The following is a 15,052-nucleotide window of genomic DNA, read 5'->3' on the forward strand; positions in this document are numbered from 1 at the left end:
AAAGAAACAAGACCTCAAAATATGCATTTATATACAGCATAAAAAATTATGAAACTAGCTGTCTCAGCATTAAACTATTTGTTTTTTAGTTTTTTACTCAGTACCTACTCTGCTATTATCATGATAATGTAAAATGCTACAAGCGCCTCTACCCTAGATATGTAGGTAGTTCCCGCATTTTTTTTTTTTATAAGAAATATACCATCTGTACCCAGAGACACAATAAGAATATGTAGGCTAATTTACGAAGACGTGAATGGGTTGTTGGAAGAAGCCACCCAGTAGTGACACTTACTATTGACTTATTTTTTTATTTTTTTTTAGTTAAGGAGATCTCTGTACCATTTTCTTTTTAGTCGTCGATGAGGATTACCAGGAATTTCGTTTGACGCTAATTCACGGATTAATGGATTTGTGTGGGATTTCCGGATATGAGACGATCATGAAAACGTTTATAGAAGTGTTTTGCTTCTTCTTGGACAGTTTTTAGACGGAGATCAGTGTGGAGGGTGAGATTTGATATGTAAGGGGGAGAGTTTGCAATTTTTCTAAGTGTAATATTTTGAAAAGTTTGAATTTTTTTAAGATTTGAGATTTTGGCATTGCCCCAAAGTTGTATGCCGTAGGTTCATATAGGTTTGAGAAGGGATTTGTTCAATAGTAGCTTATAGTGTTTAAGTTTGTGTATTTATTGTTAATGAGGAGTGTTTTAAGCATGCGTAGCCTGGAATTCAGCTGTGACCGTTTAGTTTTAAATTTTAATATGGTGTGCCCAAGTGAGACGGCGATCGAGTGTTAGTCCGAGATATTTAACCGTAGGGGTAAGTTCCCGCATTTTAATGTAAAATGATTCATTTTTTTGGAAGTCCTTGGGAATGCTTTTCAAATACAAAATCCGTTTCATAGATCGAAGAATTGGAAAACTTAACTTTAAATGCATAGGTAACGTTTGATCATCTACAGTTTAACGGCTGTTGTCTGTTGGCTATCATATGCGTCCGGGACTCAAACCAGTGGATAACAACCAACGAGTCAATTGGGGTTACGCTATGAAATCACGTTTATTTCGATAAGTTCGTACTTTTGTTTGTTTGAGAATTGTTTAAAAAAAATTATGGTCATTTTTGAAGGACATTATGACAGTTAAAATGCATATTCAATATTTTAAGAGCATTTTTGGGTAGTTATTAGGGCATTAAAAACCCAGGCCCTACTTATAACTCATTAACAAATTAAATTTTAATATAAACAAGTACTTCAAAAATATATACAGCTTTAAAATCGAAATAATTTGATATTTGTTACAACTTGAAAATATGTAAAAAAATATGACTGTTGCCAATAAACAAATAAATAGTTGTAAATAAGTCTACTATGATCTATGGCTACCTCCTTAAAATATTAAGTACCTAAAGAAAATGATCCCCCTATCCATCACAATATCACATTTATATTTCAGATTATATCCAATATCCATGATTTATGATATAAATGACAAATAATTAATACATTACTTCTAATAAACCTAAATTTTTAAAACATTTATCACATGTTTATTGCGGTGATTAGTGAGCACTGAGTAGTCAAGTCAGTCAAGAGTCAAAAATAAAGTTCTACAAGTTTAGGTTGTAATAGTAAAGGGAATTTTGTTTTAATAATAGTGGGCCAATATAGTCTCAATCTGCCCCTAGTGCTCACAGTCTTCTCTCACTTTAGGCTTTTGTATACAATGATTTTATACCATTGAATTAAAATTTAACACATCCACTACAGTGATTTCCCAGACACCTAACTTACAGCAGAGCGTGAACCCCTTACCAGCTTTATTTTATTAAGTCAATCAGGGTTTTAAAAATAATTACCAACATTTTTTTTAATATCAAGTGTATATTTCAATAGTTTTAAATTGTAATGAAATCAAGCAGCATTATCTTTATCCACCAAATTGTTATTTCTAAGTCCTCCCTAAGTGGTGGGAGTAAGGGTTTTTAATTTTGGTCAGTTAATTCATCCCCCCCCCCACCCTACATTTGTATCCAGTTATGCCACTGGTCATCACAACATCTAATATTTGTTGACAACTACTATCAAACTATCAAACTTAAAGTTCTATTGGTATTTAGTATATTTAAATGTTGTAATACAAATACCAAATTGACTGCAATAGATTACATTTTAAGTGACTCATCTTCATAGTATGGCTATCATTTTGGTTGTTTTCATGATTCTTGATTAATGAATTTTTTTTTACAACACAATGAACAGTGCTGTAAATCTTAACTCTTATGTTCTAGTAAAACAATTCTGTTGAAATTAGTTAGTATATTGATATTTGATAATATTACTTATATTCATACAATAATAATTTATTAACTGTTAAATTAATTTTTTAATTTATATAATAATACAATTATTGGAAATCTTTTAAAAATATGTCATAAATTCTAACCATCATGTCAGCACCACAAGATGCCATTTGTAGAACACCTTCTCTATATCTTAGGTCAGTTTTATACAGTAATGGTTGAAACTTAATTTTCTTTACTGTTAAATGATGTCCAAATCTAAAATAGTAAATTATGTAAGGAAACAATATACATTTAATGATAAAGCAATAAACAAAATATATATTATTAATTATTGGTTAGCAGCTTATGAAAAAGGATACTCATTAATTAAATCAGCAATTTTCAACCAAGGTGTAACAGATTTTTCTTCATAACTCCATTTATATAAACCAATATTACCGCAATCAGCACCAACAGCTAATAAATAGGTTTTATTACATTCACTAATTAGTGTTGGAGCAAAGGCTACAGCAGTAAAACTCTTTTCTGATACTATTAAAGGATTGGTTTTGGCACAGTAAGTTATTTTGCTATCAACACTTTGATCGTTTTGACCCCAAATTACTAATTTTCCATCTCTAGATCCAGTTGCAAAGTATACAGAATCATGAGTCCAGGCACAACACCATATTATTCGCGTATGAATACCAGTGTGTTTATCTGATTTACTAATTATAACAAAAGAGTTTGTTTTTACATCATATTCAAATAATGACCAAGTACGATCACGTGAAACAGAGAGAAGATTTTTACTATCTGGTGAAAAAGCTAGTTGAGTCACAGTTAAATTATGTGACATTAACTTTTGTATCTGTTGAAAATTTTCTGTATTCCTATAAATCAAAAATTTGAAATTTGACCATGTTTTTAGAGTATTTTTGGTTTTTGTAATAATTACATTTTACATATAAATGGACATATTATTCCATACTATATTTTGTTTCAATTACCATATTATAATAGAAGCGAGCTCTAAGGATGTAGCTTTTGCTGCTGAGGCTAACCATTTATGATTAGATGAAGATGCTAAACAGTAAACTTCATAAACGTGACCATAAAGTTTTTGAATTTCTGGCCACAGTGTATTTTGAATTAAATCTTCTTCAGTTGGAGGCTCTAATACAAAATAATATTATATATTAGCTAAATGTATAAAAAAAGTATTGCTGATACTGGATAGAATAGGACATAATAATAAAATGACTGTCATTATTCAAAATAAATAATAAATCATTCATTTTTTCTTTATACCTATAGAATTTGAAGAATATCAAGAGCAAATTCTTTACAAATATTATTATAATACTTATATTTTTCATTAATTATAAATATTAAATAATTCAAATTATATTCAAACTACTTGTATTTTAAGGTACCAAGAATAAAATCAATTATTAAATAATGTACACAATTATGTAGTAAGTCATAGGTGGTATGAAAAAATATATTATATTTTTTTTTAACTTACGATTTAAAGACAAAGGAATAAAATAATGTTCTGGATAATCTTTCTTTTTTGGTTGACTAGTATTATTTTTACAGTCATCTTCGGACACTGCTTTATTTGATAACCCAAGTGATGGAACAGAAGCACCAAGTGGACATTTTGTAATATCTTAACAAAATTTAATTGCACATTATTATTTTAATGAACAAAATAAATTTAAAAAACATGTAACTAAACTCTGAAATAACTGAATCAATAATAAATAAAAAAGCATATGACTAGTAAAATTAATAATTTTAAGAACAAAAATATATTTACCAACTGAGTCAAAATTAATTTTAGCTAGTTGACTCATATTTTCTAAAAAATTGGAAGGTGCTTGAAATGCTCTTATAACTTTTTCCTCAGCTGAAGATACAAAACTTAAGCTTGATAACATAGCAACACTAGACATATTATATCCATGAACTTGAGGTCTTGCCATTTCATGCCAATTCTATAACAAATGGTAAATTGTTCTGAATTTATTTTGTCGACTTCCTTTGTATGTGATGCAAGAATCAGGTTAATTGTGCTATTCATTCAAGACTAGTAGTTATGTTTTATGCTTAAGTAGAGCAAATATGGTATACTCTGTTCCACGAGAAAAGGTACATGTTTTTTGTCTGTTGTTGCGTATCCCCCAACATTTTAACCCGTTTGGTTATAAATGTCAAATGTTCGGAAGTTTTTCCGGTGGTCGGTTTGAACAATGACTCGTTTGCCAACCAGCAGTAAGGAGTGGGAAAATTTGGCCTCTGTTCTATAACCAGCGTCAGTAGGATGTACGGAGTGGGTACCTTCACTCATGGAACAGAGTTTAGTTTGGGCCTCCTAAAAATAATTTTTAGTAAAATATATTCAGCTTATGAGCAATGCATATGAGTTATGAAATAGTTAAATTATAGAATAAGTTTTAAGATTCCCAAAATTACAAGAGGTTATATTATACTAATTAAATAAATACTAAGATTTATTTATTTGAGCCACAAGTCTCGCCCTTCACCTGAATTCAGCATTTGTCTTATAATTAATAAGCATATATTATATGATTATATTAGTTTTTCTCAAAACTATCAAATAAATAAATAATTGGAAATAAGAAAATACATACACAAGAATGTAAATTGTTATCTGGTTTATTTGATTTCAACCATTGAGCATGGATTCTTGAAGTCTGGTCAGAACTTACAGAAACAATATATTTGCCTTCTGGATCCCAATCAATGTCCTCAACAGATCCAAAATGACCTCCAATTGTAACTCCAGGAGTCCAAATACCATTAGTATTCTAGAGTTAAGATGTAAGTAATTAGAAGATTTTTAATTAGTTTTCACCATTTGTTTTTTATAGCATACTTTTGTCCATAAATGTAATGATCCATTGTGTCCTTGAGCTAATATACTATCACCATCAGGAGAAAATTTCCCACCATAAAACCCTAATGTATTACCACCAACTTCGCCTAACCTTATTAAATCAACCCAAAGACCACTGTTTTCATCATAAGCCCAAACCGCCAATGTCTTATCCATAGAAACTGAGAGTAACTCCATTTTTTTCTCTGAAATAAAATCTAAAATATAGTATTGTAATATAGATACTCAGTAGGCTGGTTTCACATAAAAAATTGCAAAAATTAAAATTTTCAAATCATTAATTATTTATCTTTAATCTTATGATAAGCTTTTGACTCATCAAAAAATTTTGTATTCCATAGGTTAGAAAACACTGCTATAGACAAGTAAGATTAATTTTCTTTAAAAAATATACCTGTGTAAAGATTAGGTTTCCAATGCACTCCATAAATCCAACCATCGTGTCCTGATATAACAGTTTCTAATTGAATAATATAAATACAGTCAGAACCATCTTGTTTAGTCACATTAAATGTTTTACTCTCTAATTTTAAAGTGTCATCAAATTCTTTTTTTGATTTGCAATAACTTTCTTCAATTGTAAATTTCCACAATCTTATTACAGAATCTTGAGATCCGCTTGCAAGAAATAAATTCCCTAAATTATCTAAAAAAAACAATATAATATTATTATGTAAGCTGTTTAGTGGGTACACATATTTTTAGTAAGTTAAAAATTTAAAATACATATTATTAAAATGTTTATCCTCTGGTCATACATCAAAACAATTATAGCTAATTTTGTAAATTGATCATACAGTAATTACCTTCAGATATAAAATCTAATGAACGAACCCAATCTTCATGACCTATTAAATAATGGCTAGGAAGAAATACTGAATCACCATTGCTAAAATCATTCATATACAACTGTATCTTGCTATTTGATAAACCACATGCCAATAGAAGACATTTCGTATCAGATAACAATGTAATTTTAAGAGACAAACATAATATACTGTCAAAATCAATAGTTTGAACACATTGGGGTGTATCTGAAAATAAATAATTGATCGTCACAGAAGAAATACAATTAAATCATAATAAGTAATTTTTTAAATGATGATGTGAACTATAAGAAGTATATTAAATTATTATATTTTATTTTTAAAATAGTAAAGTGGTTAAAGTTACCATAAACTTAAAAAAAACCAACTTTTTAGAATCTGGAGAAAATCAAAATGTATATATTGAAGTTATTATAGATAACCAAATCAATGACGGTAATATTTTTATTTGTAGAGATTTAACTTAATGCTGAGATGCATATATTATTATAATATTATATCATCATATAATATTATTTTAAGTATATCTGCCTAATTTTAAAATTGTGACATGGAAAATTTCAACTATGTGAATGTTATTTATAGAATACTCATTTTCAAATTTAATTATTAGTTAATTACCTCTAATACTGAACTAAATCCCACAAAAAAATATAAACAAATGTAAATATTGCTATTACTATGTTAGCATTAAGCAATATAGCAGATGGAAATAAGAAATTTATGATGTGTATACTTAAATTGTTTGCAAAATAATTTTTTTTTTAGGTTAACACTATTATTTTTCAAAAAGTATTAATGTTTTCAGAACTATTTAATAAGAAATCATAGGAAAAAAATTTAATTTTTCAACTATTTTAATTGTAATGTTTGTTTGAGTTTCTTACTTTTTTAATGACATTACATTTTTAATTCAGTATTCTGAAGCCAAACATTTTTCTGAAATTTTCAATACATAAAAATTGAATTTTTAATGAGTAGTTAATTTTTTATAAGCATTTAAGGTTTTGCTGAGCAGAGTGAAGTGGCACAGGGGTACCAGCAAAATTACAGTTCATTACACAGCTCAAATTAATTTTAAATATTTATAACTTACAACTAATTAACTACTTGTACAAAATTAAATTTTTATTCATTGGAATTCTTATCCACAAAATTTCAAGTTGATTAAATCTAATAGGTTTGGCTCTGCGTTGATTATGAATCAGTAGAAGACTTTGGTTTACATGTATTGAAAGATATATTATATAAGTACAATCTAAGTTTACAATTTCTAAAAAATAAAAACAAATTTTCCAAAAAATTAATATGTTACTGTTCTCCAATAAAAAGTTGTGAAAAACAATGGAAAAAAATAAGTAAGGCGTTTATAGTTCAAACCCAACACCACTTAACACGATGTAATAGGCGTTAAATTATTTACATTATGGTTATTATTTTTGGTACACAATTAATTTTCCCCTCAAAAAATATACATTAAAACCTTCTCTGAGTCTAGACCTATTTAAAAGAGAAAAATGTACTAAAATCTGTTGGGTACTTTATGAGTTATGCGCGAACACACAAAAAAGGGGTACTGTTTTATACAGTATACAGATACAGATTATTTTCAATAATATTAAAATCATTTTTAATTAGTACTGTATAGACTATAGACGTATAGATAAAAAAAAATAAAAAAACTTACTTTCATTTTTATGTTTAATCCAAACTTTAACTGTACAATCACCAGCAGCAGTAACAATAATGAGTGTCTGATTTGAAAGTCTTATGGCATCATTTATTGTAACAACATCAGTATGTCCTAAATACAAATTGATTAGGTACATTTAAAGAGATATATTTCGTTAAGATATATTACTTATATAACAAAATCAGCTATATTTATTTGTGTCTAAAAATTAAGTATTAAATAATCATATAAAATTACTTTAATTACTATGCAGTCGGTGTTAAGTACAAAAACATGTCTTACAGGAAAAAATCTCACAGGAGTGAAAGGGGTGAAGGAGAATAGTTAAATTTTGTTGATTTTTTTTTATGTAAAGAACATTTTGCAGGTCAGCTTAAAGACCGATTTTCAAAATTAAAATTATAGAAGCTTAGATGGGCACATTATTTGTTATTTTTCAAATGTATTCTACTAGCACTATTGAGAGTAAAATTAAAAGCCAGGCTTTGATCTGACCTCAAAAAAATGCTCATCTATTAGACAAAAACAAAAAATTATTAAAATCTAAAAATTCAACAAGGCGTGAGAGTTTTTCTGGGTATGGCATGATATAATACACTGTATCAACCTTCTCTAAATAAGTATCGCCATATTGAGCAGTAGATTAATGAAAAAGTATTAAAATTAAGAAATAATTTTCATTATTTATAGGTTTGTGAAAATTTTAAAAACTGGCTCCGAGACCCTTAAGTTATAAATTATATTGAACCATCATCTTATTTTACAGCATTGAGTAACACATTAATTCTTACCTATACAACTGCTGAGACAACTAATGAGTATCTACTAACTGTAGACACAAATGTTCTACAACTACAATACAATGAAATCTAAAATGATTCATCTCTACAATTTTATATGGATAGGGTAGACCAAAAGATCTAATGCTAAAATAAGGCTCCCAGCAACTTTATGTTTTCCATTAATATTTTCTTAAGACAAAATGACTTGACAGGGATGATTTGCCTATTTTTCATACTTATCATATTATGTAAATTACCAATTAGTTTTTCATAGGCTTTATAGGATCCTGTTGGTAGAATATCTTCCCATAATATAGCTGTATTATCGGTTGAACAAGAAACAAAGTCTTGCTGGCTACAGCTATCTACATTTTGTACCCACTTAACACTATTTACACGCATTGTATGAGCAACAAATGAAGAAACAACTCGTCCATCGCTTTCATTCTGAAATCAAATTACTGTAAAATTAAATACCACCTTTTTTATTTTTTTTCTGAAGACTTAGCTTGTGTAATTAGTTATCTATTGCACTTTAACAATCAACAATTTATAAACAATGAAATTAAAGTCAACAAAAATATATAAATATGTACACAGTTAAAATGTTATCCATAATCTAAGAGCATTTACACAGAATAAACAATTTAGTTATAACTATATAACTTATAAGGGTCATTGATATTGATGCTTGGTTGCATAAAACTAAAAAAATAATTAATTAAAATAAATAAAAGGCTTACACCTTTGGGTTAACATAGGTAACTTGCTCATAAAGTGTTTTATGGTAAAGGTGGTACTATGATACTGAAGAAATAAAAGCTATAATTATTAATGAAGGTAACTTACCGTTATTTGAGGATCATATAAATGGACAGCGTTACAAGAACCATAAATAACTAATCCATTAACGCCCCAATCTATACAATTCGGTGAGCTGTTTACGGCTGAAGACACATACACGGGCTTAATTTTTTCGAACTTACACATTTTCTTAAATCGAAAATTGATATCTAAACATTTACATAAATGTAAGCAAATATGACAGTAGATACTACCAGAGTACCAAGTATTAATTATTATGAACTATAAATTTTGAGTTAAATTTAAGTATAATTATGAAATCTAGTTTACTTAATTTGCCACCGTTTAATGTTTATAAGACAGCCCGACAAACTACTGATAAAAATAATGGAGCACATGTTCATTGTTATTATCAGTAAAAATGGTGCGAACACCAGATAATATTATCAACATTGTCGTTTATGAAATAATTTAATAATATATTTTGGTAGGATGAGTCGTTAGGGTTACCAATATTTAAATAAAAAGAAAACGTATTGAATTACGGGTTGATATTATATTATATTATATTTTGGTAGGATGAGTCGTTAGGGTTACCAATATTTAAATAAAAAGAAAACGTATTGAATTACGGGTTGAAATATAATTGGTTTTAATATAACAGGTAAAACAATAACTTTTTATTTACAGGGATTTTGAATTTTACAATTACAACTAGAAAAATAAATCACGTGGTTTTATACAATATTGTCGGGCGTTCGGTTTTTTTACATTACGGGACGTTGACGACGACGTACGTACGACTAGTCACTAGTGGGAGTCGGGAGAGTTCGTCGGTGGGCAGTAGTCGCGTCATGGAGGCAGTGTTAAATTGAGCGGAGGGGCGTGCTGATACCGCGGTTGTTGTTGTGGGCCACCACAATATCTTAACCAAGAATTGAGATAGTGTTATACTTATAATCTTAGATCATACACAAAATTGTATTTGATCAAAGGTTACATTAATAATATAATTATATTTTATACTACAGCACGACTGCCATCGAAAACTCGGTGCCCGGTGGTGGGTGGAGGAGACGAAAACGTCGTTGAAATTACATTTAAAATTCGCGCCTAAGTTGTGATACTTGGTTAAAAACATTAAACCCTATTTAATATCATACAGAGTTCAATGGTTAAAAATTAAAGATTTGAGATGATGAGGCTCAGCGGTAGTGTTTGAATTTGAGTAGGACCATATTGTAGGAGTGAGGAGACACACGTAAAAATACTTAGTAACGCGAAGCACAACTTGTATTTTAGCAGTTCATGTGTTCTTCAAAAATATTAATATTTCAATATTTTGTAACACTAATGACAATACCTAGTAACTTAATTTTTGTGGACTTTTTGATATCTAATTATTTGTATTCTCTTAGCACTCAAGCAGCAATACTAATATGTATATCTAGGAAATTTTGCAGACGCAACACAATACAACTGTCAGTATTGCACCATCCTCTAATAAGTGCAATTAAAAAAAAACATATTTATAGGATAGTTATTAAAAATTAATTGTTTTAATTTTCCTTATACAATATAATAAGAAAAAACATAACTTGACAACTTTTAAGTATGATATATGATCATTAAATAATAAAACTTATTTCAAAAAGAATTGAAATTTAAACAAAAATTATAAAAATTGATCTTAAGTAGAACATGACTTTAAATAATTTTTGGCTTTTTCATAATTGTTATCAAATCTCTTCAGTACTATAATATTCTGGATAGTATTGGTATATCCATCTGCTACTAACATCTCTAATAAAACATCAATATCTTTAGGTATGAGACGTGGAGTTGATGTGGGTGGAGCTGAAGTGGGTGGAGCTGAAGTGGATGGAGCCGAAGTGGATGGAACCGAGGTGGGCAGAGCTGATGTGTGTGCATCCGACTTCAAGTTTTCATATGTGGTTGATGAGTTCTATAATATTAAATAAAATGTTCCTTTTTATTTTAAATTATTGGTTATAGTGGCAGTTATATTTGAACCTTACATCATTAGTTACTGCAGCAGTTGTTGAAGACAATTTTTCCTTGTCTTTCTTGGTTTTTTTTTGACGCTGACCAAGGCTGGGCTTTACATCTAAGTCTTCGCCGCCTAAAACAATACTTATGTTGTAATAACTATTGTTTATTTGAAATGTATATTTTATTACATTGTTCACACTTAAACTTACCTAAAGAATTATTCTTTGCTTTGTTTCCCGAATCTATCTGTAAGTGCTCAGTCAAAATCGACCTATTTCATATATATATATTTTAAAGAGTAAACTATTTAAAAAATTAAGATATATACTTTATCATACCTAATACTTGAAAGAGTATTGATTTTATTTTCATCAATTTGTTTGGTTAATTCATCCGATAATCCATCAACTTTAGATTCTAATTTGTCAAGTTTCTTTAATAACATCTAAAATTCAACTTTCAACTATAACTTACGTTTTTATAAAATCATAAAATAAATGTTTGTACTACCTTAAACTGAGCATTTGTGTCATTTGGCAGTTTGTGAATTACAGTTACCACAAGTTCTACATTGCAGTAAATTTCTTTGGTTACAGCATTATAGGCAAGTTTTGTTTTCTATAATTGACAAAAATTGTTATTAGGTAAATAATAAAGTCAATAACCCACTAAACATTAAAAAATGATTGGCAAAACAAATCAACAGATTTTAAGGTTTTAAATATTGTTACTGTGTATATTGACTGTATAATAAGCTGTCTCAAAGGAGTAAAAAATGTTTTTCTAAGTTCAGAGAAAATAATTTTTTTTGCATATTTGAGAATATTATGTAAATAATGGGAAAAAAAATATGTCATATTAATTTTAAAATAAAGGTATTTGAAAGAATATTTTTTGAACATTTGAAAAAATAAATCATGGAGTGATAGTACTAATAACTTATAAGATATAATAGTATTTGTTTATTATCGCCAATATATTATAATTCATCACATTGCATAGGTGAATGTCTGTCAGTCGGATAATTTTTAACAACAGTTACAAATAAAAAAAATAAATAATAATAATACACTGTTAAAATTAATTGAAGCATAGTACATTTTTTGAGTAATTTTAAGAGTAATTTTAAGAGTTAAGTTACATAACACAAAAATTATAAAGTACAGAAGTTTTGAGGGCTTGACAAGTTTCATATTTTATTATTATTTGACTTTATATTTGATATGAACAATAAAACAATAAATTAAAATGGATATTAAATTATTTTCAGACAATATTTTGACAAAAAAGTATGGTAAATTCAAATATATTATCTATAATCCCCAAAATAGGTGATTTCACTCTAAGATTATTCAAAAACAAAAAAAGATGTGTTAACTTATATATTGAAGTAAATTTAACTAATATTAAACTTAAAGTAATAATGGTTATTTGCTTTGTACATGGTATATTACTTTTTTATGTTAGTTAAATTTTTAAAGTAGTTATGAATATGTTAAACATTACGATTTCAAAATGCTTATAAGTTATAACTAATTCAAAAATAAAAATATTGTACAAAACCAACATACCAACAAAAATAATGTTCTTACTTATAGAATTTATAATGATTTAATTCACTCAAACATAAAATTAATTCTGCAAAAACCAAATATGCTATCTGGTCGTGTTGTAAGTTTGTGAGACAGAATAACACATGCAGGCATAAAATCCTCATAGAATTACCAAAAGATACAATGTATTTTTTAAACTCTATACAATATAAAAATAATTTACTTTATTTTCAATTTATGTAAGCATTTTTTTGCTGGAGTGTCGCCAGTGGGCAGATTCTACAATCAAGTCCTTCTGTTGAATTTGTCTTGTTTCTAACCATCTATTATGCTTATTATACTAAATATTGTATTGACGGTATATAAGTCAAATAATAATAAAAAAAAAAAATGAAAGCATATTTAATGTCAATCTACTTTATTAGTTGCAGTAAAAATTGCAAAAAATAATTAACTAATTTATGAACTGAAAGAAAATTTTTAATTTAAATTTAAAACACTAATAAGTTTCAACATTTAGTTTATACACTTAAATCAAAATTGTGAACTTTACCTTTAAAAATTCAATATCATCATCTGATTGGATTTCCATCTATAAAAAAATATTTATAATTTATAAATTTAAATATAATACTAGGTATAATAATTACATAATATATTAATAAAATTAAATACAAAATATGTTAAAATGAATTAAAATATTTTATAAAATATTATTTTAACTTTAGATTATTGCTGAGTGCTGATATATAATGCATCAGCACCAAACTCCACTGATATCCTATTGATGCGTTCACATTTCTTTTTTCCAATAAAATTAATAAGATACAGTACATCAAGGTATATTACTATAGTCATATATGCAATAGTCAATAAGTTAATTTACAACAATGGATTAGAATATAATATGTTTTAAAATATTATCTTACCATCCTTCCGTCGGGTGTTGGACATAGTATCACAAGATCATCTGTTTCCTCCAATTGTAACTCATTTTTCTATAAAATAATTAATATCATCAATTTATTGCATTTATATCTATTTACTTTACAACAGTGAAATCAATTGTTGAGCTACCTATACCTAAAAGTTTATGCAAGAAGTTAATAAAAAATATGGAAAACAATTGGTAAAATTAATCGTCAGTTAAGTAATATAATTGTTAATGTATGTATCAATAGATTTATTTACCAGTTTTACAATGAATCCAGATACATTGCTAGGAGTTTGTATTTTAAGTTCAAATAATGCTTTTTCACAGCGAATGTTAAACGTAACAAAATCGTCAGACATATTTAAATGTGTGTTGTTTCAATGATGAATTAACACTATGGCACTTACACCGCAGATTATATGATTATATTTTCATAAAATCTGTGCCTATACGAAGTATGGTGTATTGAACGCGTAGATAATCCAACGAAATACAATTTAATAGTTAATCTCGCGCCCGTGCCGGATGGTCGTGGTGAAGAATTCAGGGTGAACAACCAAACAGTAACCACTGCCGACCGCTACACTGGGCTGATGACCGAACGAGTGAACGATTGATGTACTCGATGTAGTAATGTCTGGAGAGTGGTGGTTAGGACTAAGGAATGCCTAAGCAAATACGAAGTGAATAAGAGCTACGAGTTACAACAGAACTACAAGAACTGGAGAAGTTAAACGAATAAAAACGGAAAACCCTAGATGCTTACATGACAAAAATACAAAATCAACAAATCGGCATTTAATTTTAACTACCTATCAATCACCAATCAGTATAAGCATTAAGCGGTATACTATTTATATTAGTATCACAGAACAAAGTTTGTTCTGTGTTACCATATAGTTCTTATTTGATAAGAAGCTTATTGTTCATCTGCATACATAGAAATATTCAACAACTAGATAGCGGTCTTCTTCTCTCCTTCACCCTTATTGACGTCTATGGTCGCCATTTACAAAGCTTTTACAGGCAATGTTTACAAGAGATGAGACAGTTATAACACTTATAACTTATATTATCAGAGTATATTGTATATATTATGTATACGTAAGTAAATATATATATGAATGAATGTAAAATAATTGTAAACATTGCCTGCTTTATAAATGGCGGCCGACTTCAACATTGGTCACAACTGTAATTTAAAGACAGCTATATAGTTGTTCATTTTATTT

At 28.0% G+C, this 15,052-nt stretch overlaps 2 protein-coding genes across 3 annotated transcripts; both read right to left on the minus strand.

Annotated features, from left to right (window-relative positions):
- Positions 1 to 1,513: 1,513 nt before the first annotated feature.
- On the minus strand, positions 1,514 to 9,846 carry LOC111033243 (probable elongator complex protein 2). 2 transcript variants are annotated; one of them, XM_022313897.1, is made up of 13 exons: positions 9,651 to 9,846; positions 9,366 to 9,529; positions 8,774 to 8,963; positions 7,729 to 7,845; positions 6,021 to 6,248; positions 5,609 to 5,860; positions 5,194 to 5,399; positions 4,949 to 5,125; positions 4,114 to 4,291; positions 3,817 to 3,963; positions 3,299 to 3,464; positions 2,669 to 3,181; positions 1,514 to 2,564 (listed from the first exon to the last, which is right to left on the minus strand). In XM_022313897.1, the coding sequence occupies exons 2-13, from the start codon at positions 9,504 to 9,506 to the stop codon at positions 2,411 to 2,413; spliced, it is 2,469 nt and encodes an 822-aa protein (XP_022169589.1). In that variant the 5' UTR covers positions 9,507 to 9,529; positions 9,651 to 9,846; the 3' UTR covers positions 1,514 to 2,410. The 2 variants fall into 2 exon arrangements, with proteins under 2 accessions (XP_022169589.1, XP_022169588.1); XM_022313896.1 differs by having other exon boundaries at positions 9,366 to 9,846.
- A 1,007-nt stretch (positions 9,847 to 10,853) lies between these two features.
- Positions 10,854 to 14,683, minus strand: LOC111033244. The gene is made up of 8 exons (XM_022313898.1): positions 14,078 to 14,683; positions 13,816 to 13,884; positions 13,440 to 13,478; positions 11,844 to 11,951; positions 11,672 to 11,778; positions 11,543 to 11,604; positions 11,360 to 11,463; positions 10,854 to 11,286 (listed from the first exon to the last, which is right to left on the minus strand). The coding sequence occupies exons 1-8, from the start codon at positions 14,177 to 14,179 to the stop codon at positions 11,011 to 11,013; spliced, it is 867 nt and encodes a 288-aa protein (XP_022169590.1). The 5' UTR covers positions 14,180 to 14,683; the 3' UTR covers positions 10,854 to 11,010.
- Between the last annotated feature and the right edge of the window lie 369 nt (positions 14,684 to 15,052).

Source organism: Myzus persicae, unplaced genomic scaffold, assembly GCF_001856785.1.
Source record: "Myzus persicae strain clone G006 unplaced genomic scaffold, MPER_G0061.0, whole genome shotgun sequence".
NCBI classification, from domain to species: Eukaryota; Metazoa; Arthropoda; class Insecta; order Hemiptera; family Aphididae; genus Myzus; species Myzus persicae.

Coding starts and splice junctions, on each gene's coding strand:
- LOC111033244 (XM_022313898.1), bottom strand. CDS start 14,179: ATGTCTGACGATTTTGTTACGTTTAACATTCGCTGTGAAAAAGCATTA. Junction 11,779..11,843: donor ACACAAATGCTCAGTTTAAG/GTAGTACAAACA, acceptor GTTGAATTTTAG/ATGTTATTAAAGAAACTTGA. Junction 11,605..11,671: donor AATACTCTTTCAAGTATTAG/GTATGATAAAGT, acceptor TATATGAAATAG/GTCGATTTTGACTGAGCACT.
- LOC111033243 (XM_022313897.1), bottom strand. CDS start 9,506: ATGTGTAAGTTCGAAAAAATTAAGCCCGTGTATGTGTCTTCAGCCGTA. Junction 8,964..9,365: donor TATATGATCCTCAAATAACG/GTAAGTTACCTT, acceptor ATTTGATTTCAG/AATGAAAGCGATGGACGAGT. Junction 7,846..8,773: donor AGCCTATGAAAAACTAATTG/GTAATTTACATA, acceptor ATTTGTATTTAG/GACATACTGATGTTGTTACA.